We start from the raw sequence: 23287 nt of genomic DNA on the forward strand, positions 1-23287 counted from the left end.
TGATGAGTAATTAAAATCTCTGAAATGCGATAAAACTGTTTGTTTTTAAGATACGTCTTTTCACCGAGAGATGGCGGTAACTACATTCGGGAAAATCAAATTAAAAAATGGGGATTACATCTTTGCTGTTCGCGAACTCTATATAAATTACGGTACCGGCAAGGTCATTTCAGTTTTGTTGTGAATTAAGGCGCGTGTATGTGAAGTGGAGACAATTGTGATTACTGCACGAGTCTGCACAAAACGACCATGAAGATAACCCCGAAAACATTTCAGAGCATTGCTAAAATGCTCGATTTTTACTCACAGTTCAACCCTTCGCCCTTATCTATAAAGAAGTTCATAGATTTTGGTAAGTCTAGATTATACGGCAGCTCTATTTTGATTGACCTCCCTATTTATAAACACGGAAAGTCGGGTAGTGTAAGGTTAGGTTGATCGTCACTTGTTTTATTAAGGTGGATGTCGACGATGAAAAATCAATTTATTGTCCTAGGGAAAGGTAAAAAAATGAAGATACCCTTTTTTTATCAGTTTTTTTTTATAAATTGTTTTTACGATCTCGCATATTCAGCATATTCTATAAATTTAAATTGCCGTGAAGAGAAATAGGTCAACGTTCGGAGGGGTCTTTGGCTTTATCTTTTGCTTGTAAATGGGGGTACTAATGAAAAACATTAGTCGACTTGCACCTGTTACCCTTTTTAGTCCCAACGAGAAGTTAATTCAATTATTTCTGAATTAAAAGATAGACGTTGTCAGGGTGTAGTCCTTTGAATGTCCTTGTCCTTTGAAAGGGTACGCCCATCTGTAGTCCTTTTTTTTGAAAGACTATTATAATAAATACGCAAAATGGAACAAAATAATTAAAAAAACTATTGCGTTTACGTATTTCTAGAAAAATAAAGTTCAAGGTTTTGTTATGTATTTGAAATCGTAAATTATATATTTCTATTCATATCATCAATAATAAACTTGTTAACCCGAAACAATTTGTTTGAACATGCAATGATAGATAATTTTCGAAATCTGTATCGACATCCCAAAAAATTAACAGATGAAAATTATCGCAAACATAACTTTTATCTTAGCTTAAGTTTAATTCGGAATTAATGTGTATGAATGACATAGCTTCACTACATACAATACTTAATATGTACCAAATAACTCTGGTTGCAATTAGTTTCGTAAAGTTTTGTCCAAAATAAAATTCAGCTTCAGTGAATTTGCATACAGGCTGTTCCAAAATTGCCGCACATAACATACAGCTAGATAGAACTTAGTTCATTTTTGCCTTCTTTAGAAAGTTTTAGCGCTCTACAGTTAGTAATATCCAACAGATTTATTTAAGTAAATATAACTAGGAACAAATTATGGTGAATATAAATCTAAATTTACTTTTTTCTGATTAATAGACCAACTAATTTTTTATTTTTTTTTATTTTTCAATTAAGTACAAAAAATAAAAATAAAAAATTGGCCCACAAGTTTTTTTTGAGAAAATAAAATAAAAAATGAAAAATGGCGAACTTCGAGAAAATAACGTTTTATCTCAAAAAAGGCGAAAATTTTATTAAATTTATCAGCTTAAATTTTTGTTGTATTTTTTTCTGAAAAGTACATTTCAAAAAAAACATATTGAAGAAAAAAAACGTCCCAATAAATTACTTTCTTAAAAAGTTATAGCTGTTTAAAAATATAAAAGCCATTTTTTGAAAAAAATCAAGTTTTTTTTGGGTTAGGAACAAAAAATTGTAAAAATTCTGAGAAGGTTTTTTTATAGAGTAGAAAAAGATAAAAAACTTTCAGCCAAATCAAAAAAGGTCAAGGTCAAATGTGGTCGATTTGGTATGGAATACTCCATATGTACTTTTAAATGGAGACCAAGTAATAGGTAAATTTCAAGCAAATCACTTTCCATGCTCTTGATGCTAACTACAAATGTAAAATAGGTGAAGTTTTAATTGACAGGGCGTACATTAACCATCAACATTTGGCATTCTCTTCTCATGTGGTATCAAGATGTGATTTATTTACCTATTAGTCTTCCGATTAAAGGAAAACTAAATCCATAGTAATAATTTCTGGGATAAAAACATAATTCACATCATCTAGATGTTCATTGTTATTAAAAAACTGTAAATTGCAGTAACCTTGTATTTTAGTCAGTTTTAATGCAATAACAGGTAATTTATGTCTTTCTGATATAACAACAATAAACCTGTCACTTATTTTTAAATATCCAGAAACGCGATTGGTTACCTGATGACGCAAAAAAAAATGGATTTGTAATTCGTTGATTACAAACAGATTAATTTTAATTTTCACCCTTAAGTTAACTTCTTTTCATCCTATTTTCATCTACGTAGTTCTAACTAAAAGAAGAAAAACGTCATGTAACTTATTTTTAGCTGTTCATTTTGCGTTACAATATTAGGGAAGTTGAGTATAAAACCCATTTTCTATAGAACTGCTTTTTTAATATCTACTCTATTTTTTGGGGAAATTTTGAAACAGTTTAAAACAAACTTAAAAAGATTTTAGTGCCGGATTTCATTTGTAAGTATTATTAATGTAATAACATATTATGTATATTTCTTATCTCTATAAATACGGTTTGTTGTTTTCACACCTTAGCTGTGTATCGATTACAATGTTGTCATGTTATTTATCATTTTTTTTGAAAAGTTGAAAGACATGTAGGGGTGAGGGGGCATAGCGGGGCAACACTCCTGCTGCTCAAATCAAACGCCGTGAAAAAAGTCGAATAGCGTGTTTTGATTGGTTGTCAGTTGACAGTTAACCATGTGTGTTTTATAAAACAAAGTGTGAAAACCTATATGTTTTATAAAACAAAATGTGAAATTTAGTGTTTCGTTAAAAAATTCGCGAAGTTAGGGAGCAAGTTTTTTTCAAATCTAGGCATACAAATGTAGTGGCTAAATATGATGAACCTGCTCATTTATGTGTAATATGCATTGATGCCTAAGTAATTTTAAAATGCTACTTTTTCTAAGTAGGTATACAGTTGTTCAAAAATTTGATTTCCCCATAGGATATCTCACTTTACCCCTATGTGCGGGGCAAAGCGGGGCAAATCTCATTTTTCAAAATAATGCTCACATGTCGTAAGTTTTTTATTGTAATCAAAAAAAGTACAACAAAAATCATCTGCAATACATTAGTCTATGATATTTAGTAAAAAAAATTTGATAATTTCTATTATTTTAAGATGTGTGGCTAATTGATTGTTAAGTTTCCCACTATGCCCCCCTCACCCCTACATATGATTATCTCAAGTTGTTAAACTGTCGGGTCCCTTTTGCCTGAGCAAAATAAAAATCATAGTTGCATTACTCGATCATGGGCCGACCTGACGAACGCCAACAATAATACAACATCAACGTTACTATGACTTTGAATTCTAGAAATTTAAATGTTCGGGGGAACAGTTCACTAATGTTGCGATTTTTCTAATTTTATTTTGGCCTTACTGCGAAAACAGAAAGTGTGGATTTTTTTAACATTTTTGGTACTCTGGGGATCACTCCCAATTATCTACCCCCTTTCAAGGTGGTGCGCCACTTTCCGGACAGTCTGTATTTGTATACGATTTATGAATTCGTAGAAAATGATTCATTAGTGGTAAAGACGGTAGGCATATGTGTTTAAAGAGATGTTTTCTAATTATACACAAACGCTTCAAGCCATAATATAACGTAGAAACTTTAAATCTGGTGTATTAGCATTTCAAACAGTCTGTTTTCAAATTCATTCAGTCAACATAATATTTACGTATTTAATTTTCTGGAAGGAAGTTTAACATTTATAAGCTGCATACCTACTGCAACTGCATTTTAGTAAGGTGTGCCAACAATTTCGACCCACTTTTCTATTGTATCAAGCTAATTTTACCTTCAAGTGAAAGTGCCGTGTATTTACTCAAGCTTTTAATCCTTAAAAGTGAGCTTTCAACTAACAACCATACAGAAATGTAATTTATTTATTTTTTTATTTCAGTTTTGCAGAGTTTTTGGCTACACTTTATGATCTAACCTTGTTATATTTACATTATTTTGGAATTGCGTAGTTCTTCGACATGCCTGAAGCGGAAATTGCTTACCGGTTGTTACCAAATTACGTAGGTATACCGAAAGATATTGTTAATCCAGCTTAGTTATAAATGACAATTAAATCCGCTGTGAAATTAAATAGAATTCAATTTATTATAAACCTTTACTTACATCATCATGATCTAATTTTACGGTGCTAAAAATATAAAATAAATTGTTTGAGTTTTTTGGCAAATAACTTTTTTTGAATCAGCAGTTCTCAAACATTTCAGGCCGCAAAACGAAATTAGTTTATCTGTTGTTTATTATTATATATTTTTATTGTGAGTAATAAAAGTTATTAAATACGTCACCTCACAAAAGTGTTTTATATGTTGTTATTCTTCGATAATGAAAACAAATTATCTGTCGGTATATTGTTCACACAGAAATACGACAGAACAATACATGTATGTACGAACATACTTTGTTTGAAATCAGTAGTACGTATTTCCAGAATCCCATTTTCTTATCTCTCTTAACCTTTGATGTTGTTTTTTCTATCTATTTATCTACGGCATTGTATAATTAAAAGTATTGAAGTATTTGTTTTTCCACGTTTTGATTGGTTACTCTTTGATGTGTGTCGATGAGAACCAATCACATTAAAGCGCTATTATGCAGACGTCAATGAAGCAGATGTTTGTGACATGAAAACATTAACATTTATGTATTAAAAATGTAAACACTGTAGAATAAATAGAAGTTACTATTTTTAATAGATTAGTTTAGTATTTTAAAGATTTTCATTGTTTGCTACAGTTGTATGCCTATGTGTGTCATATTTCTAAGAAATTGCTCTTTGTAATTTGATGTGCAAATATGGACTTGAGGAAAAATTGTAAAACAAATATTATGATACGGCTCTTTGTCTACTACTTCGTAATGGCTGTATAAAGCGATAAAAGTATTACGAAAATAATCATGTTTGCTAGCGCGACTACTTAAAATTACAGATTATAAGAAAAAAAGTAGTTTGATTGTGTAGGTATGTAGCAATTTTACAAAATTAGTTGAGCATTGATATGACTTAAAAATGTAAAATTGATGTCAGGTCATTTCAAAGTTGTTTTTCTCATAGTCTGAAATAAATGACACTTTTGAATAAGCAGGACTATAGAATAAAGGAACAATGAAGCGATAACTCAGATTTCAACAAAAATGTTTTGACATTGAAAGTGTTTGTTTACTTTAAATCACTTTCTAAATCGTTTCATTGATTGTAATTTTTATGATCAAGTGCTAAAGAGTTATTGGAACTATTTGCGTCAGAACAGAAATAAAAAGAGGGGGGCGAGCTTTTAAAGAACATGCAGCTTCGTGCTTGTAGGTTTTTTGTTCACTCCATATTTTTTGCTACCTATTTTCTTATTTCTGTATTCTTCTAATTTGCGCATCCCATACTATGCCACTTAGTTTTTTTTAGTACTTGCCCTGTTCTGTACTATCGATTTATTATTTGAATAAAAGAAAGTTTAAAGAAACGACACAAAATTGGCTCAAATTTAAAGTTTTATGTTTGGTTTAATAGGAAAATAATAAAATTTTGTTGCTGCTGTTCACTGTATTTTTTCTTTTCATTTTCCTTTTGTACTTTGGTTGTTTTCCCGCATTTAAATGAGGTGTGCGATTACTGGACACAAAGCTTGATCTTTGACATTCAAGTTTTGTTTATTTAGATTTACGTCTTCCGTTGATCTAAGTGTGACGAAGTTTTTGATCACTGAGGGCACATTAACTTGGTATTTCCCAATTAATTTCTTTTTAAATATCGTTTAAAATAAAAATTAAAATCGTCATGTGTAGTTGAATTTGTGTAGGTTGTTTTGTGTCGATTAGCTTAAAAATTAGTCATTTGTGGTGATTAAAATAAATTCAAGTTTTTAATGTGATGCAAATTGTTTTTCTCGCCATAATTTAATTACCGGATTTAGAAAACAGCTGATTAAAAATCGTCAAAACATCAATGGTTATACAATGCATACGTGATGATTTAGAACATCAAAACAGAAACATCCGTCATCAGAACAATCATAATCATAAAACTATAACATTCCGAGAAAAGATGGAGAACTTTCCATGACGCTCAGCTGTCTCAATATATCGAAAAACAAAGTATTGAAATAATGCCCTAAAAGTGATAAATTTATCGTCTCCACGTGATCAATTTTGTCTGAACGTAATTAAATTTGCATAAAACTCCTCCAGTCATCCTCATTAAAAATCAGGGGCCTCGGAGACAGACAACATTCAACATTGAGCAAGGCAACAAATGAGATTGGACTTTGAACAAACACCTAAGCTAATGCAACAAAAATAAATACAACGACTGAGGAGATCCCGTCATATGCTGGACTTTGGCCTCTCATTGTTATGTTGTCATTCTGTTGATTTTGCGGGCTCGAGGATAAAGTTTATCGGTGTTATTCACCAGTCATCATGTGATTTGTGGTAGAAAATTCGAAGCAAGGTTAATCCGAAGATCACATGTCGAAGAACCTTCTGGAAATCTAGAATCCTTCCTTAATTCCTTATAAGAGTATCAATGTTACTGTCACTAATGGTGGTGGCAAGCCAATCATGTTTTACAAGCGGAAAATGTGTCAAGTGATACGAAACTGCACAACACGTGGCGCGTCGTCACTGTTGTTATATTGTTTTAATGAAACTTAACATGCAATTTCCTTTTTCCGAATTAACGGTGGCATTTTTGAAACGTTTCCAGCAGTAAAAAACATGGAAATTAGTAATATCTTGCATCACTTTTTTCGTTTCGACGTACTGTAATGCAAACATGAATGGAAATCTATGGACGTCAATTCAATCAAACTCATCGCGACATTTATAAATAACCCCAACGTGGTACGTAGTGCGTCAACACTCCAATTTTTTTGGAAAGCTCTAGCCAAATATTTAGGATCCTAATTTGATGCTGGGCAAAGTACGAGCCGAAAAAAAGATTCTGAAAATTAAATAGACATTTATTTCAAAGTTGGCCGAAAGTAGCGCGTCGATGAATACAGGGGAGGTTCTAAAATTAAATGGGCTCGTTAGAATGAAATGACGGCAGGGATTTGTTTGTTAACCCTTTAACTGTTATAAACATATACAGGGCTCGGCAACACTTGTGTCCACCCCCAAACTCGTTTTTAATTTTAAAGATAAAATTTTGAAAATTTGCATACGCTCACAGTTGACAAAGCTCTAGAAGCTGACGCAAAAAATTATTTTTTATCACTGATAGTTTTGCCGTCGCGACGTCTTAAAAATGTAATTTTTAGTTAATTATCAGCCTCTAATTTAATTTTTTTTCAATATAAATGTGTTAAAAATATCTCAGTTGTCATTTTAGTTTCAATGCAAATTGTCTTCAAAATTTGAGAAAAAAATGCTGTTTTATCAAGTTTAGTTTCCAATTTCATTACGTCAAAATTGAGAACTACGTTTACACCCATCTGTCAACATCTTGTGTCACAAATGACATATATCTTTTGGTTCGCTTTAGATTGTGACAAAAGTTTTACTTGGTGAAATTGTCGCTTTGTCGATGTTAATTAACGATTTCTAATGTCTAAAAAGTGCAACATGCCCAAGTTAATCAAAATTGACCTTCATACAGTAGAATGAAGTGACTTGTGAAATTTTGGTGTAAACGTAGTTTGCCACTGCGTCGTCATAATTTGGAAAACTATACTTGATAAAACAGCATGTTTTCGCAAGTTTTAAACGCAATTTGCATTAGATTTAAAATAAAAACTCAAATATTTGTGTTACAGTTATGTTAAAAAAAATTTAATTCGCGAATATTTCCGCAAAAACTCAAAAATGACTAAAAATTATACTTCTTAAGCGTCGCGACGCCAAACAAACCGTGATAAAAACAAATTTTTGCGTCAGCTTCTAAAGCTTTGTCAACTATGAGCGTATGCAAATTTTCAAAATTTTATTTTTAAAATTAAAGACGATTTTAGGAGTGGACACAAATGTTGCCGGACCCTGTATACAGGTGTCCCAGAACTCGCGCCCCATAGAGCAAGGGAGGGTGCCGACAGCAATACAGATGGTAAATTTCCAAACAAAAATTGACTAAGTTTAATAGTATTCAAGAACTGATAAAAAATTAACAACCAATCCCGAAAGCTTATTCGAGAAGTGGAGTAAAAGTCAATCTTAATTTCCTAGGCAACGAGAGTCTAATGTTCATCTGACCAATGGATGATAGTATGTGTCCATAGAGTTTTCAAATTCTGTTTAGGTTCAGGATTGGCTACAGTTTTTTTGTCTTATCTCGGTTATTTTTTGAGTTAAAAAATTATAATTTCGAAATTTTGGTTTAGAATTGTTGCCTCCATAAGCCCTTTTTCTCTGGGGCGCGAGTTCTGGGACACCTGTATACGTTTTGTCATTTTTTTCATAAAGTACAAAAGATGAGAATTTGAAGTTTTGGGAACAAAAATAAGCGAATAAAACAAACCGAATGACAAACAATATTCACAAATTCGTGACACTTCCGGTTATGCCGGAAGTAGTAGTCAACTTGCTTATTTAAAATGGAACACCCCATATATTATTACATTTTCAGATTTTACATCCAAATTAAGGGTGACTTTGTGTATATGTATAATGTGCTATTCTTAAATTGTAAAAAAAATTGCACAACAGAAGTGAAATTTTCTTTACGAAACCCTATAATCTATTTCAAAATCGCCACGTTAATTGGAAAGTAAGCACGATACAAACAAGCGTACAATGAAATTTTGCATAATTTTTATGTATTGGACACTTATTTCCTACAAAAAAATACGGAAAAAAAGGGTTTTTACTCTTTTGTTTCCAATTTTTTTAACATGCTTTGGAATGGTGACAATTCAATTTTGTGTACATCTTTTATAAACAAATTTGGTGGTCTAATAGAAAAAAAATCTCAAAAATGTTTGTGGATTTTTTTTTTTTCTAAAGTAAATTTTATTTTTTGTTTTTTTGAAAAATCGTGATATTTCAGAAATGATACAATTTAGGTATAGCACGGTATATAGAAAATGATCTTTAATTTGCATGAAGAATTAATAATAAAATACAATAAAATATAGGATAGTCTATAGCCTATAGTCTATAGTTTAATAACCGGAAGTGTCACGTAAGTGTGAATCTATTTATTCGATTTGTTTTATCCGCTTACTTTTGTCCCGAAAATTTCAAATTCTTATCATTTGTATTTTCTGAGAAAAATGGCAAAACGTACGTTTACAACAGTTAAAGGGTTAATGGCGTATTCTGGAAATGACAAAAATATTGGAATTATAGACAAACATTCCAGAACTGATGAAGTTATTAATCGTTTTATCGTATGGGATGCTACAGCTAATTTGCGTGAACACTGCCTGATAAACTGATAAACATAACATTACCGGTCCATTAATGATTCACCTGACTTGATAATTTTGTTTTTCATGGTTATCCAACGGACAACCGCGTTTTCGTACTACCATATTATTGGTAAACGCTCATGAGGAATGACATCCAATTTTACAGTTGATTGCGTTGGTTTTGACTTGACCACTGACCTGGCACTCCGTATTTTGTAGAATTATTTGCAGCTCTATGGTATATAAACTTTATTAGTCAAAATGCATCTGCTTTACCACTGATAACTGAAATTAGTGCCGATAAATAAGTGCTATGTTTTGTTTGTAAATATGTACAAATTAGTATTAACGGGTGTCAGGTCTAGGAGTCGTGGATACTGGCTGTTACCATGAGTGTGAATCGTGCATGAAATTAATGCAATTATGACTTAAACTTATCGTCATGTCATTTGTGGAGTTAGCGATATCAAAAACGGTAAACAAAATGACAAATATTGAGTAATGAGTTGCAGCTTAATTTACTATGTCCACACAACGTCTGAAAATCATTTTCCTATAAGTGTATTAGAATTCTGTGGATACACGCAATAGTTCGTCGCACTTTTTTTTGTGTCATAATTTACAAAGAACAGGTATTTCTGTTGGTGGTATCAAAAGTCACTTTTTATTGCGTGAGAGATTGGTTTATAAATATAATTAAGACACTTATAAATATGTTTCTTATGATGGCAAGGTTTGTTCAGGAGGATCGATATTTACGAATGTATTGGAGCATTTTGTCTGCATGTTACGTCGATGAAATTAAATGTCAATAACTCACGAGAGATTCTTTCTGAATAGCTAGGGCGTTTAAATGGCATTTTGGATTGCTTTGACAAGCACCGCAAATGGGACAAGAAGCTTCAATGGATACTAAATATTTTTTCGAACTACATCCTGTAATCTAAGAAATCATCAATTTTTTATTTTGTTGTGCTACACGTGAGTTTTCAAGATTGAGTCATTTCAGTTATATCAGACCAATACTTTTATCTTCTCTATCAATCTTCACACCAAATCATCAGATATCGCATGTTTGTATTGTATGTACTTTGCTTTTCATAATTCGATTTTTATCTGATTATATTTTCTGCAGCTACAAAAATTCGCACAAATTGATTGGTCTCTTGGAAACAGCTAGACTGCAATTTTGTATCCATTCTCAACCTGAGGCTAATGAACTTTTAATGACCCCGGTCAAACAACAAACCTTCAAACTAAACTCTAAGTTTTGCCAAGGCCAAGTCCAAAGTTTCAAAATATGAACTGATCTTCAGTTGATAAAAGTCCTTTATTGAGAGGTCCCCGTTTCTCCTTGCTACACGTGTTTTTGGCCAGCACAATTTACAGATTGCGGCACCATGCCAAAGTATTTTCAGCAGGTGTCTAAAACCACGAACCATATTAAATAATTACATATGCAAATTACGTGCTTCATGTCTCGTTCATCTGCGATTAATAAAAATAAATAAAGATAATTGAAAATGACTCAGATATATTTTTCTAAATTGAAAAGGTCACAATATGACATTAAACAGGTCTAGTTACGTTTTGATTACGACTTGCACGATACCATGTCTATTATCAGCACGTAGACGATTACTTTATTAAATTTTTATTTATTTACAGGCTTAAATGCGTCAGAACAGAAGTCATTCATCTTCCTCAGGAAAGAACTGCCGGTCCGATTGGCAAACATAATGAAAGAAATTGCTCTTCTGCCTGAAAATCTTCTCCGAATGCCATCGGTGGTTGCTGTCAATGATTGGTACATTAGAAGCTTCGAAGAGATCATCGAGTTTGAAAAAAGGGAAATCAGTTCCAAGAATCTTAATATTTTCTGTGATAGTTTAGTCAAAATTCGTAATCGACATGCTGATGTTGTGGAAACCATGGCGCAAGGAGTTTTGGAGCTGAAGGAATCCCACGATGTTGATTATCAAACAGAACACAGTATTCAGTATTTTCTTGATAGATTTTATATGTCGCGGATATCAATCAGAATGCTAATCAACCAACACAGTAAGTGGTGAGTTTTGTGAATGAGGCGGTTGACCAACTCGATTTATTGAAAGGCTCTAAAATGACCATTTTAGATGTTTAATTTTGAAATTCTTAATTCGGAGTTATTTTAACTACCCCCTTTAAAGTAATGTATTTTGACTTTCAAAAAAACAGGCTCTGGTTCCGTGGAATCCGCGGAATCTCTGTAGGTACGCCACTGATCATGAGAGGGTAACATTTCTGTTCCTTCTAGTCATTTCACTGAAGGTTGAAGTTAACACCTTGAGATGTTCCGATATAAGTACCGGTAGGATCTGACATTGAAGGAAATGAGTTGAAATAAATATGAATTTTGCATGGGATGTTCCTTGAAATGCGGGACACGACCTTGATACCTTTTTTAAATTTTTGAAGATCCGAACTGACGAATTTTTTTAATTGCAAAGGTTCACGCAAGTTTCTGTCCAAATCCTCTGTTTTAAGGTTTTGATTAATTTCTTAGGACCAGCATGGTTTTACTAATTTTAGGTACTTGGTGTTTTTTTTTTTTCAATTAGAGCATTTTTGGTAATTTTCTGCTTTTCCTTTCTGGCGGTAAAGTTGTTGTTTTATTTAATTTATCACTTGCTTTGGTGAATATAATTTTTGATTATTATTTCGAAATCACCTTGACCTAAGATGAAATAGGAGAAATACGTATAATAAGATACGTAACCATAATATATTGATAAAAAAATATAAACTTTACACAATATTGACGGCTATTATGGCATTTGGGCTATTAATAAACCATGATTGACTGATTTTATTGCTGAAAATCATTATATTGAAACTTTTACGATAACACATAGAAAATAGCAGTTTTGGTCAACCCCTCTCTGTAAACACAATCTAAACTCTTTGATTTCAGCTCTCTTGTTTGGGGGGCAGTTAGAAAACGCTCCAGGACCCAACCAAAGCAAATATATCGGATGTATTGATCCTCATTGTGATATAATTAGCGTTATTAAAGACGCTTACGAAAACGCACGGTTCCTATGTGATCAATATTATTTAGCATCGCCTGACTTAATCATTAATGAAGCTCAACACAACGGTAAGCCAACATAACCACCCTAAAACTAAGCGAGTTATTAAAAAAATTCCAGAACTACAAGAAGAAGGCCGCATAAAGATCGTCTACGTGCCCTCTCATTTATATCACATGTTGTTCGAACTGTTCAAAAACGCCATGAGGGCGGTTATGGAGTACCATGGATCTGCTGATAAGTACCCTCCACTTACTGTGACCATAGCGAAGGGAAAGGAAGACATATCTCTAAAGGTACTTCCAATCAGACTGTGTTAACTACGAATCTAATAACAATGGTTATAGATGTCTGACAGAGGCGGCGGCATTCCACGATCCACCATGGATCACTTATTCAAATACATGTATTCCACTGCGCCACAACCCAGTAAATCCGATGCCCACACGGTACCATTAGCTGGGTACGGCTATGGTTTACCCATCTCAAGGTTATATGCGCGATACTTCCATGGAGATCTTGTTTTGATGTCGTGCGAAGGGCACGGCACCGACGCAGTCATTTACCTAAAGGTGAAATTTAACTGCTGTTGGCGCAGTTTTACATGATTTTTATTTCTAGGCTCTGTCGAATGAAGCGAACGAATTGCTTCCTATCTTTAACAAAACCGCCTCGAAATTCTACAGGACGATGGTCCAAACTGGCGACTGGTCAAATCAAGCTGCTAATGTCACCCAAAGGACGATTTCCACCCAGTATAAGAAGCACCAGCTTCCACAGGAATCCATGACGGGGGCTATATAGCTAGAGGAGTAATTTTTTTAGTTAATTTTATGATTGATTAACTTGTGTATTAAGTGTGATTTGTTGCAATTAGACTGTGAACTATGGTAGATGTTGCCAAATTCGTATGCTTGAAAAGCATGATGCATGAATGTGATGTTTTAGAATTTCCATGTAATGGAGAAAATAACCAAAAGTGGTAAATTTATAGACCTAGTAGGTCACTAAATATCATGTAAATAGGATTTTAAATTTTATTAAGTTTGTAAAAATGTATATAATATTTAAATATGGACAATTTGTTTTACTTTATTTTATTATGAAAAATGATTGCTTTAATAAAGTGCTGTTGGTTGAATAAAACTATTACTTTCTAAATCGCATTTTATTTAAAAGATAAGAAACATTCGGTAATTATGTATTATCAAAAATATGAAAATTTATTGTTAGTAACCAGCAACTTCACTGAACTGAATTGAAATCGGGATTCTCATAGACATTGTAGACAAACTGTATTCCTTTTTCCTCCTGAATCCCTTCTGGAACTTTTGGATCACTGTAAGGAGATAAATTAATACTTAAAACCATGCCTACAGTTATGCATAAACTTTACCTGACTTCAACAAGTCTATCACTAATTTTTGGAAAAAAAGTATCACAGTCAAAGTGCTTCAAAATCTTTGTTAGATACAATCGATGGAAATACTTAGATTTCATAGCTTCCTACAAGTGTTATTTTTAAGAATAAAGCAATAAATATGCAAAAATAACCTCATAAATGTAACTTCCGCCAATAACCCACACACTTTCATATTGGTCCCGAAATGTATCGCCTTCCAGTCTATCTACCACTTCTTGTAAACTTTTAAAGCTATAGCAGTCACTATAACCATTCAAGTTTACATCAGAACGAGACATAATAAAATTGATACGATTAGACAATGGTTTAAATTTTGGTGGAATGCAGTCCCATGTGGTTCTCCCCATTAAAACCACATTCTTTTTATTTTTATCAGTAGTTTCGGTAGTCATGCGTGTGAAAAATGCCATCTCAGACCTGAAAATATACGTTATAAAGTTTGGCAACGTGGCAGAACGATTTACAAGATAAATAGTCGAATAATTTCGAAACAGACTGTATATTGTCACGCATTTTATCTATAAGTTTTTAGTGGTTTTTGGAAGAATTTACTCACTTCAACCGCCAAGGTAAATCTTTGTTTTTACCGATGCCCATGTTTTCACATGCTGCCGCTATTAAATGGAATTTTACAACCATTCTAAGTGGGTTTGAATACAGTAATAATCTTATCGAGTGCGTTTTAACAATAACAACTGGTGCGAAAAGTGTACAAGGCCAGTAAAAGAGTAAAAAACGTTATTAGATAGTCAGCTGTTAAATTTGAAAATGCTGAAGACGCGCAAGTCAAAAGATCTTTTCTGTATTATTGGTTGCATAACAATCAGATGCAGTGGCGTGGCAATTAACTTTAACTAGAGAAAAAATTGTAAAAAAATAATGAATTGTACTTTTTCCGTTTGTATTGAATGGTGACTACAATTTTTTGGGTTTAAACAATATTATAACGATGGTTTTTATTTATTAAAAATCGGATTTTCGTACACGTTATAAATGAACTGAATTCCATTTTCTTCTTGCACTTCTTCGGGCACTCTGGGATCACTAGAAGTTTTAATTACAATTATTATACTACTAATGAGTTGCTAATTTGTACCTAGTTTTGATGAGTTCCTTTTCAACTGTCGGAAAAAAAGTGTCGCAGTCAAAATTCTTAAAAATTTTGGTTAAATATAACCGATGAAAAAACTTCGACTTCATGGTTTCCTAAAATACAGATTAAAAAATGTCAACTAAAAAATGTCAAATAATCACCTTATAAATGTTACTTCCTCCGATCACCCACACGTTCTCATATTCATTTTTGAACTCATCACTTTCAAGTTTTTTAATAACTTTTTCCAAACTATCGAATGTATAAGTATTTTTATGCACCTCCAAATTGAGGTTTGATCGTGTCATAACAAAATTAATTCTGTTAGGTAACGGTTGGAAATTCGATGGAATGGAGTCCCATGTTTTTCTGCCCATCAAAACTACATTCTTTTTGTTTTTGTCTTGGGTGTTAGTGGTCATATGCTTAAAGAAGGCCAGTTCGGATCTGAAATTTAATTAATTTGAATGCTTATTGATTGATATTTAACAAAAGTTACTCACGGTATATGCCATGGTAAACAATTGTTTTTACCAATGCCCATATTGTCGTCTGCAGCAGCAAGTAAATCGAATTTTATAACCATTTTAGTGTGTTTATATTAAAGTTTGGTTACGTGACTCTTTTGTCTTAAACAATTATGCGAGAACAGAGTTAGGTAATGTGTGACAGATTACGAAAGATGTAGATAAGAAGATTTAGAGATAAAACTATTATTGTCTCTATTGCTGCTGGAAAGTTTATGTAGAGGAAGAAGGCCTAAAACTTAACACAGTAATTTCAAGAATTCAAATCCGATTTTAATAAACATCTTCTGAATTTTTGACTGAGAAGATGCAGAATTTTGCGAAGAATGTTTTTTACGACTGTTAATTCGCGGTTGTAAATGAAATACATTGAACACGGATGTTTCATACTCGTTTCTGTAGCAACTAGTGAACAATGTGCGTATTGTGCACGGGTCACATAGCAACGCACCTGACAAAAACACACAAACAGTTGAAAATTCGGTGTTTTTTACGAATAACCGAAGATATGCAATTATAGAAAAAGCATAGTGTTAAACTCGTATGGAACGTTCATTTCCCACACGAATAAATTTGTCACACTCATCTTTGACTCGAGTACAAAAGTTCATACTCGTGAGAAATGAGTATCATGAGTTTGTTTCATAGTGTAAGTATACCAGAGCTCATTACTATCGATCCACTCATTAAAAAGTTAAGTTGGCAGCAGTCCCTAGAGATTTTTATCCGCAACAGTTGACAGCAAAAGCGTGTGACCTTGACGCAACTGTGGCAAGCATAGAAGCTAATCGTTTTTCGCAAGATTAGCGAAACTTGTTAAATCTCTATTGAAACCTTTCTTTTGAAAAATTTTTTTTATTAATTATTGATTCATAATCTCAACTTTGACAACGTGTTAACCTCAAAAATCACCTTCAATTGTTCCCTAATTTTCTCCCTAAAGAATTGAAAGCCTGATGTACACCCAAAAATTTTCGAAAATTTACACAGGAGAGTGATAGCAATGAGCTGGACCCTACAGTTAAAATCGTGCATAATAAGAAAGTGTTGGTTTTTAAGCGGGATTTATTTTATTTGTTTAACAATAAAAAATAAATTACATTATTAATATCGTCACTAACCATAAGGACAATACGATCTAATTATTAAAATGTAAAAAGGATTATAAGAATTATATAATTTGACTTGTTTCCTATGCATGAGGCATACATCTTTGATATGCAATAGCTTGAATCTGATGAATAAATAATTTTTAGAAATAAAAATTTTTAATTGACTTCTATCCATCTAAAACACGATAAAATTAATGACAAAATGATTATTGATCGTTTTAAAAAATAATATCACAGACACAATCTACGAAAAAGATCGGACAGAAAACTTTACAAAAGAACTTTACTATTGTCTTGTAGATTTAAAGACAACAGTGAGGCGCCAAATGTTAAGGAGAAGGTAATCACAGCGGGAAACAACAACACCTTGTGGCCGAATATACCATAGATGGGAATGGCACAAAGGGACGCTAAGTGGAACAAACTGCGCATCATACCATGAGCGGTGCATCTGAAACAGAATATTTAGCAAGAAATTGATTCTCCTGTAGGTTTTTACCTCAAATGGCATGGATAACCTTCAACAACAACCATGGTGATGGTATTGATCGCACACATCAACATGATCTTTACCGTTAACTCGACGAGGGTAACAACAAAAGTGTTGGTCCAAAAGAACATTCCCAGACTCGTTAGACTGGCAATTCCAATGGTAATAAACACTAGAGGTGGTCTTGATGCAGTTTCTAAGATGAAACCCATGAAGAGAAGCGCTGGAAACATGGATCCAGCCCATGCTAAAGTGTCTTCGTATAAATCATCTAAATAGATGTTATAGTCAAAATCGACAATGCAGTCAGAGATCAGAGATAAGAAAGTGTTGTTGGTCAAGGTACAATTCACAAAGTGGTGGTCAGTGAGGTCTGTATCCACAAATCTTGAATCTTTGATCGTTGAGTTTTGGAAAGAGGTGATGGATGACTTAACGTTGATGAATTCGGCTTCATCAATGGTGCAGTTTTGGAATTTGACATGGTTTAGATTGATATGTTTGAAGGTTACATTTTTGAAGGTTGTGTTCATATACTGGAGGTTCTCCAATGTGGTGTTGAACACAACACCAGTAAAATTCTTATTAAAGATATATTTTCGAGCAAAATAGTATTCTTCTTCTTTAATCTGCTTAATAGTGGACGTTGAGAAGTTTGATATGCCCATGTAGGTAAATCCTACAATCAGGTGCAACGCTGCAAGCAGCAAGGTTGTGCGGAAGTGAGTTGGAGAGGAGATGCGTTGAAATGCTTCTCTAAGCGATTCCAGACTGTGCCCAAACACGTTCCTCGAGGGACTCATGGGCCTTTCTCTGTACGCACTCCTCCCAGGTAGCTCCAACTCGGTCAGTCCATATTGCGTTCGTGCTTTATTCAACCTGTGCAGCCTTTGGTACACAGCTAGAGCTTCCACTTCTCTAGAAGCCTCCAGAAGATACCGAGGAGATTCCGAAGCCCAAATCAACCCAATGATGCAAGCTATCGTGGGTAGTATGCTCAGAATAAGGAAGCGGTGCCAAGAACTCCAGTGTTCGCGGTTATCTTCCACGATTTCCGCGCCAGTAGTTGGCATAGTTAGATGGGCTATTAACGAAGTGAAAATACCACCTAAAGGCCAGAAGGAGTGCATGAGACCGGTGTAGCGAGTGCGTGTGGCCCGTGAACAGGTTTCGGACAAGTAACTGAAAGTTAAAGGAAACGCTCCGGCTACTCCAAGACCTGAACAGAACCTGAAAGATAGTGTATGATAAACTAACAATTAGCTATATTAACTTCTTACCTAGCTGTCATGAAGGTCCCATAAGTAGGCATGACAGTCGCTACCGCCGAAAAAAGGGCAGCGACTGAAAGAGCGCTGATGAGGGCACGCCGTCGCCCTAGATGATCTCCAAGAATTCCCCAAGCTAGAGATCCTCCAGCCAGAGCTAATAGTGTAATGGAAACCAACCATCCCTTCTTGTGTTCGTCTATACATAATTGTAGCTCAGCTGCTGGGAGGATGTAGCCTAGAATTGTCAATTCAGAGCAGTCCGCTGCTAATCCAAGACCTAGAACTAGGGCTAACAGAAGTTGGGCTTTTCCTACAGCTGCTTGGGAGAGGGCGTCTTCGTGAAAGCCTACTAGAGCTTCACCGTTGTGTGTTGCGGCTCCGTTGCTTCCTGTTGATACTGAAATCAACAGAAAAAGTGGGGGTATAGAGACTGTTAAATTAGAAATGAAGGTAAACAAATGAGACAATGAATAAATAAATGGAAGCGACGATCGATGACAATGTTGGGAATTAAATTAACAAAACTCTGTAGTAGTCTAGTCATGCTTAGGCTGTCGTCTCTGAAAGTTTTTGCACAATTTTCAAAATTTTGTTATATCACACCAAAACGTTTTACATTTAATTATTAATTTATAATCAAATGTCCTGTAGTAAAAAGGAGAAACCTTCCTTGCTCTGAATACATCTTTATACGCTTGAGTGTGGTGTCAGTTTACCTCAGGCAAGCTTTATTCAAACTCTTTTCCTTCTTTCCTTTCACAAAAACTCTTAAAGCGAGCACACAGTCCCTAACTTGATGAAGATAATATAAAGCATGCAAACTGGGAATATCTAGGACACATACGTCGGGATTCGGTTGGTCCATTCTGATTCTGTTCCAACGGAGGTACCAAGCATGCGGATTCCTCACACATCCTTACCCCCAGTTGTGCGCCCGTTTATCGTCTCGTCATTACCACTGGCATCAACCATCTGCAACAATGTTCAAATAGAGATTCCTAAATAAATTCCACCGTATCTCGCAATGTTTCGAAATCATACAATTTATTGATTTGCTGCTCTATTGATTCAACAGAAAAGTAAAAAACTGGAACTGTTTGGAAACCAGCACGCCTACGCTGCTTTGGTGATGTTTGTCTTTAGAGAACATCGATTAAAGTCACTTTGATCTTGATTCAAGCAGTTCAAGAGAGGTTGAAAGGGCGGCTGAAGACTATTAATTAATTGAGGGTGCTTGGAAATATACTAGAATATGGCTTCTTTATAATTTAACACAATGAATGTCATGAGCACTTTCTTGGGAATTTCCTGATTATGTTTCCTTTGTGGGTTTATAGAGGCGTGAGCTCAGGAGAAATGTCAACTATTTTGGTGGATAAGTGCACATTCAGGAAGATTAATGGAACTGTCCTTCAAGGAAAACGTCCAAGATATAAATTTAAGGAACCACTCTCAGTTCTGGCGGTTAAATTCAAATTCGACTGATATTGATTACACAAATTGTTTCTGTCTACTAGTTTGAGAACATGTCATTTCTCTTCTACAAATAGATCAGTCGCCTAAATGCAAAACCCGACATCTGCATCAGGCCGAAATTTGACACATCATTATAAATTCCGTAATTGTAACTAATTGATTCTAGATAGATTTTGAAAAGGTTTATCTTCGTAATTAACAGGCTTTGGACTGACAAAATTTTATCTTCCAACATTTGAAAGTAAAAGCGCTATTAAAGTTTTTTCTATTGCCCGAAAAATTATAGGTGAATGCAGATGTCGGGTTTTGCATTTAAGCGACTCAGATAAAGAAAAGCATAATTTTGGTTGCCTACATTAAACTAAATTTGTATTAAATCTGAAAACAACCATCAAAACTAAAGGTGTTTTATTGGTTTTATCTTTGTGGGAGTAAATGTAGTATTAGAGAAACCAGTAAATTCATAAACCACGGGATGGAAGACTTTTCTGGCCTTCGCTTTCTCTTCAATGGTATATAATTACTATTTAGATCTGTGCCAATATACATATAATATAATTCAATATTTTATCTACAGAAATTTCAATTCCGTGTTCACATTTCTTTAAATTTCTGCTGCAGCAAAATAAATTTTAAAAACTGACTGTTTAGATTGACAAAATAATATCCAAGGAACTTCAAAGTTGCGGAGAAACGTGACTGAAAAATTTATCGGCACGCTTGAGGAATACGTAATAGACGATTTTAAATGTATTTGTTTTGAGAATCTTCTGGTATATTTATGAAAATCCAATCAGATAAAACGTGGATGAAGTTATGCTAATATATTCTTACTTTCCGGCGAAATGTAAAACCAAGTATAAAAATAAAAAACGTCTATTGAATTTAGATTTCCTTTATTCCAACTCATTTTCTGTATTTTGATTAATGTTTTTTTTTATACAGGTGTCCCAGAATTCCTGACCTATGCAAGGGAGGGTGCTAACAGCAATACAGATGGTAAATTTCAAAAGAAAAATTGATTAAGTTTAATAGTATTTGAGAAAGGACAAAAATTTAACAATCAATCCGGGAAGCTTGTTCTAGAGATGGAGTAAAATATCTTAGGCAACGAGAGCGTAATGTTCTTCTGACCAATGAATGGTAGTATGTGTCCATAGTTACCGATTTTCAAATACTGTTCTGCTTCAGGTTTTTTTGTCTTAACTTGATTATTTTTTGAGCCAAAACAATTTTGTTTCGAAATTATGGTTTAAAATCGCTGCTTCTATAAGCTTTTTTTCTTTGGGTCACGAGTTTTGGGACACTCTGTATTTTAGAGGAATTTAATTTTGTATTAGACCGGCGCATCCACCAAATTTGTTGTTTGAGGAAATCGACATTTTTCGAATTAACGTAAAAAAAACATGTCAAAGGACCGAAATGTAACATTTTTTTAGATAAGTTTACAAAATGAATAAGTTAAAAAAATATGTACCAACAAACCGAAACCGAAAAACCACAGCAATTTCACGATTATAAATATCCATTCTGCTACCCAATTACAATATAGATTTATGAAACCTCTTTGCTCACCATAAGATAATACATAAATCAGCTCCGCTAACAATATAAGTCAGTTTCATTACAAACTTTACGAGAAGCAAAGATTTGTGGCAACTGTATTGTTGTCACGAGATCAAAGATTTACGGATAAAAACTTCTAACAACATGAATATAAATTTTAGGGAGAAAAACTCTGCAAACGTAAATATGCAATTTGCTTTGCGATGATGAAAGTGTGCATAATGCAAGAGATATAAGACCTGGATTGAAGTAACGGACTTCATACATAATTCACATTTATTGAGTGCATTAAATTGCATTATTATGCGTAAAGTACGTACTTTTGAAGATCGTGTAAGTCAAGAGTTATTAGTTCTAATACAAATTGTTCGATAAAATCCATTGTGTTTGTTAAACTGTAATTTTATTAGCATAAATCGTGCCCTTGTTTCAATTAAGTTCGCAAAGTTTTGTTAAACTCTGATACTGATGCGATAATTAAATTTACCTTCTAATTGAATAAAGGCAACTCCATTAAAACAAACTCTTTGTGAGGAACATTCTTAATTGAAGCCTATTTTAGATTCGATGAACTAGTTTTCACAGCAAGAGCAATGCGATTTTATTTCCCAACTACATACAAAATTCACGAAGTGTGTCCCTGAAGACAGAGAATCGTAGTCTGCAATTAAACGACCGTTGTCTGGAATAAAATTCCGGTATGTAACTCAGCGCGTCACAAAAGCCCCCAAATCTCTTGAAGTAAATACAAAAGCTCTGATGTCATCTCTTGAATAATAATAACTCTGCGTTGATCCGCTATCACTGATTAGTACACAGAACCCCCAACGTCACTAAGCACATAAAACTCACCTGTGGTTGCTTTTGGCGGACTAAAAAACGAATAGTTATTGCAAAAGCTCGACTGCCACGCTACCGGCCACAATATCGATTGAAAGAGGAGGACGCGATCAATAATGCAAAAGCTCGTTGTTGAGGGTAACTGTTCACGTAATGCACCCTTTACAGGTCGACTTTGTTGCCGATTGTTTAAAAGTGCGAAGGGACACGTCCGATCGAATCGCCTGCACGCATACTGTGTACCGCATTCAAATCTAAAATCAGATGAAGGAGGAGTTTCTGCGCAGGTCGAAGGGCACTTTATTGCTGACCTAACCTTTTGTTTTGGCTCGGAAAATGCTAACTTTAAGTAAGGTTGGAAGAGTGAGGTCACGTGGAAAATTCTGCACCTTCACGTGCCAGTGAGGCGCAAAAGGTGGAAAAATCGATGGGGGAGGAACTATGCACAACTAGGCAAAATCCAGTTTAATTAATTAACGGAACTAATTGGAGAAATCTTTGATGGGAGTTTTCCTTACGTAAAGGTTATCTTACAATAGTTTCCATTTGCGTGCTATAGGTCAATTAATGTAAATTACTGGTGCGACAATAAAATAAATAAGTAGATCTTTTGCTGATAAATTCGAACATGATGTGGACATAACGAAGTCTAGTCTCCGTCTTGTATTTATGCTAATGTATTCCAATATTTTTCTTTCTGGGTCTTTCGGTTTTGTTGATGGCACTGAGCGTGAGTGTGGCATTGCGTGCTGATATTTTTTATATCCACAAATGGGAACTTTTATGTTTGTCTCATTCTCATTAGACTCGCACGCTTTTAGTCAAATGGAGTACGAAAAAAACAGCTTATTATTTGTGTAGGAAGTAATGAAGAATAATGACCAGGAGAGTTTCAAATTGGGTTAAATTAAATTAAAGAAAGGCAAAAGTTGGGCGGTTC

The 23287-nt window shown here is 34.0% G+C and overlaps 4 protein-coding genes across 7 annotated transcripts; 1 reads left to right on the top strand and 3 right to left on the bottom strand.

The window, feature by feature from the left end:
* The first annotated feature begins 65 nt into the window (after positions 1-65).
* Pdk (pyruvate dehydrogenase kinase) lies at positions 66-13710 on the top strand. The gene is made up of 6 exons (XM_088032883.1): positions 66-352; positions 11147-11539; positions 12432-12617; positions 12670-12845; positions 12897-13121; positions 13171-13710. Exons 1-6 carry the CDS (start codon positions 250-252, stop codon positions 13351-13353), a joined length of 1266 nt encoding a protein of 421 aa, XP_087889009.1. The 5' UTR covers positions 66-249; the 3' UTR covers positions 13354-13710.
* LOC148180897 (dihydrofolate reductase-like) lies at positions 13703-14761 on the bottom strand. Its single transcript, XM_088032901.1, has 4 exons — positions 14529-14761; positions 14104-14389; positions 13946-14055; positions 13703-13888 (listed from the first exon to the last, which is right to left on the bottom strand). The coding sequence occupies exons 1-4, from the start codon at positions 14609-14611 to the stop codon at positions 13795-13797; spliced, it is 573 nt and encodes a 190-aa protein (XP_087889027.1). The 5' UTR covers positions 14612-14761; the 3' UTR covers positions 13703-13794.
* A 147-nt stretch (positions 14762-14908) lies between these two features.
* Positions 14909-15751, bottom strand: LOC148180898 (dihydrofolate reductase-like). Its single transcript, XM_088048598.1, has 4 exons — positions 15569-15751; positions 15227-15512; positions 15069-15178; positions 14909-15016 (listed from the first exon to the last, which is right to left on the bottom strand). Exons 1-4 carry the CDS (start codon positions 15649-15651, stop codon positions 14929-14931), a joined length of 567 nt encoding a protein of 188 aa, XP_087904724.1. The 5' UTR covers positions 15652-15751; the 3' UTR covers positions 14909-14928.
* An 888-nt stretch (positions 15752-16639) lies between these two features.
* On the bottom strand, positions 16640-22614 carry LOC148180899 (synaptic vesicle glycoprotein 2B-like). Of its 4 annotated transcripts, none has more exons than XM_088048415.1 (5): positions 22360-22614; positions 19386-19437; positions 18475-18862; positions 17204-18424; positions 16640-17155 (listed from the first exon to the last, which is right to left on the bottom strand). In XM_088048415.1, exons 2-5 carry the CDS (start codon positions 19435-19437, stop codon positions 16975-16977), a joined length of 1842 nt encoding a protein of 613 aa, XP_087904541.1. In that variant the 5' UTR covers positions 22360-22614; the 3' UTR covers positions 16640-16974. The 4 variants fall into 4 exon arrangements, with proteins under 4 accessions (XP_087904541.1, XP_087904531.1, XP_087904543.1 ...); XM_088048405.1 differs by having other exon boundaries at positions 19310-19437; XM_088048417.1 differs by lacking the exon at positions 22360-22614 and adding an exon at positions 21995-22353.
* Positions 22615-23287: the final 673 nt, after the last annotated feature.

The sequence above is a fragment of the Gnatocerus cornutus genome, chromosome 1 (assembly GCF_029298725.1).
Source record: "Gnatocerus cornutus isolate USDA-ARS CGAHR chromosome 1, icGnaCorn1.1, whole genome shotgun sequence".
In the NCBI taxonomy this organism is placed as follows: Eukaryota; Metazoa; Arthropoda; class Insecta; order Coleoptera; family Tenebrionidae; genus Gnatocerus; species Gnatocerus cornutus.

What these genes read in the sequence shown, in the direction of transcription:
- LOC148180897 (XM_088032901.1), bottom strand. Translation starts at nt 14,611, where the DNA reads ATGGTTGTAAAATTCCATTTAATAGCGGCAGCATGTGAAAACATGGGC. An exon ending in GCGGAAGTTACATTTATGAG is followed by an intron (nt 14,056 to 14,103) that starts GTTATTTTTGCA and finishes TAACACTTGTAG; the next exon opens with GAAGCTATGAAATCTAAGTA. An exon ending in GATAGACTTGTTGAAGTCAG is followed by an intron (nt 13,889 to 13,945) that starts GTAAAGTTTATG and finishes ATCTCCTTACAG; the next exon opens with TGATCCAAAAGTTCCAGAAG.
- LOC148180899 (XM_088048405.1), bottom strand. Translation starts at nt 19,379, where the DNA reads ATGTGTGAGGAATCCGCATGCTTGGTACCTCCGTTGGAACAGAATCAG. An exon ending in GGGACCTTCATGACAGCTAG is followed by an intron (nt 18,425 to 18,474) that starts GTAAGAAGTTAA and finishes ACTATCTTTCAG; the next exon opens with GTTCTGTTCAGGTCTTGGAG. An exon ending in GGTTATCCATGCCATTTGAG is followed by an intron (nt 17,156 to 17,203) that starts GTAAAAACCTAC and finishes ATTCTGTTTCAG; the next exon opens with ATGCACCGCTCATGGTATGA.
- LOC148180898 (XM_088048598.1), bottom strand. Translation starts at nt 15,651, where the DNA reads ATGGTTATAAAATTCGATTTACTTGCTGCTGCAGACGACAATATGGGC. An exon ending in TGTTTACCATGGCATATACC is followed by an intron (nt 15,513 to 15,568) that starts GTGAGTAACTTT and finishes ATTAAATTTCAG; the next exon opens with ATCCGAACTGGCCTTCTTTA. An exon ending in AAGGAACTCATCAAAACTAG is followed by an intron (nt 15,017 to 15,068) that starts GTACAAATTAGC and finishes TAAAACTTCTAG; the next exon opens with TGATCCCAGAGTGCCCGAAG.
- Pdk (XM_088032883.1), top strand. Translation starts at nt 250, where the DNA reads ATGAAGATAACCCCGAAAACATTTCAGAGCATTGCTAAAATGCTCGAT. An exon ending in AAAGAAGTTCATAGATTTTG is followed by an intron (nt 353 to 11,146) that starts GTAAGTCTAGAT and finishes ATTTATTTACAG; the next exon opens with GCTTAAATGCGTCAGAACAG. An exon ending in TAATGAAGCTCAACACAACG is followed by an intron (nt 12,618 to 12,669) that starts GTAAGCCAACAT and finishes AAAAAATTCCAG; the next exon opens with AACTACAAGAAGAAGGCCGC.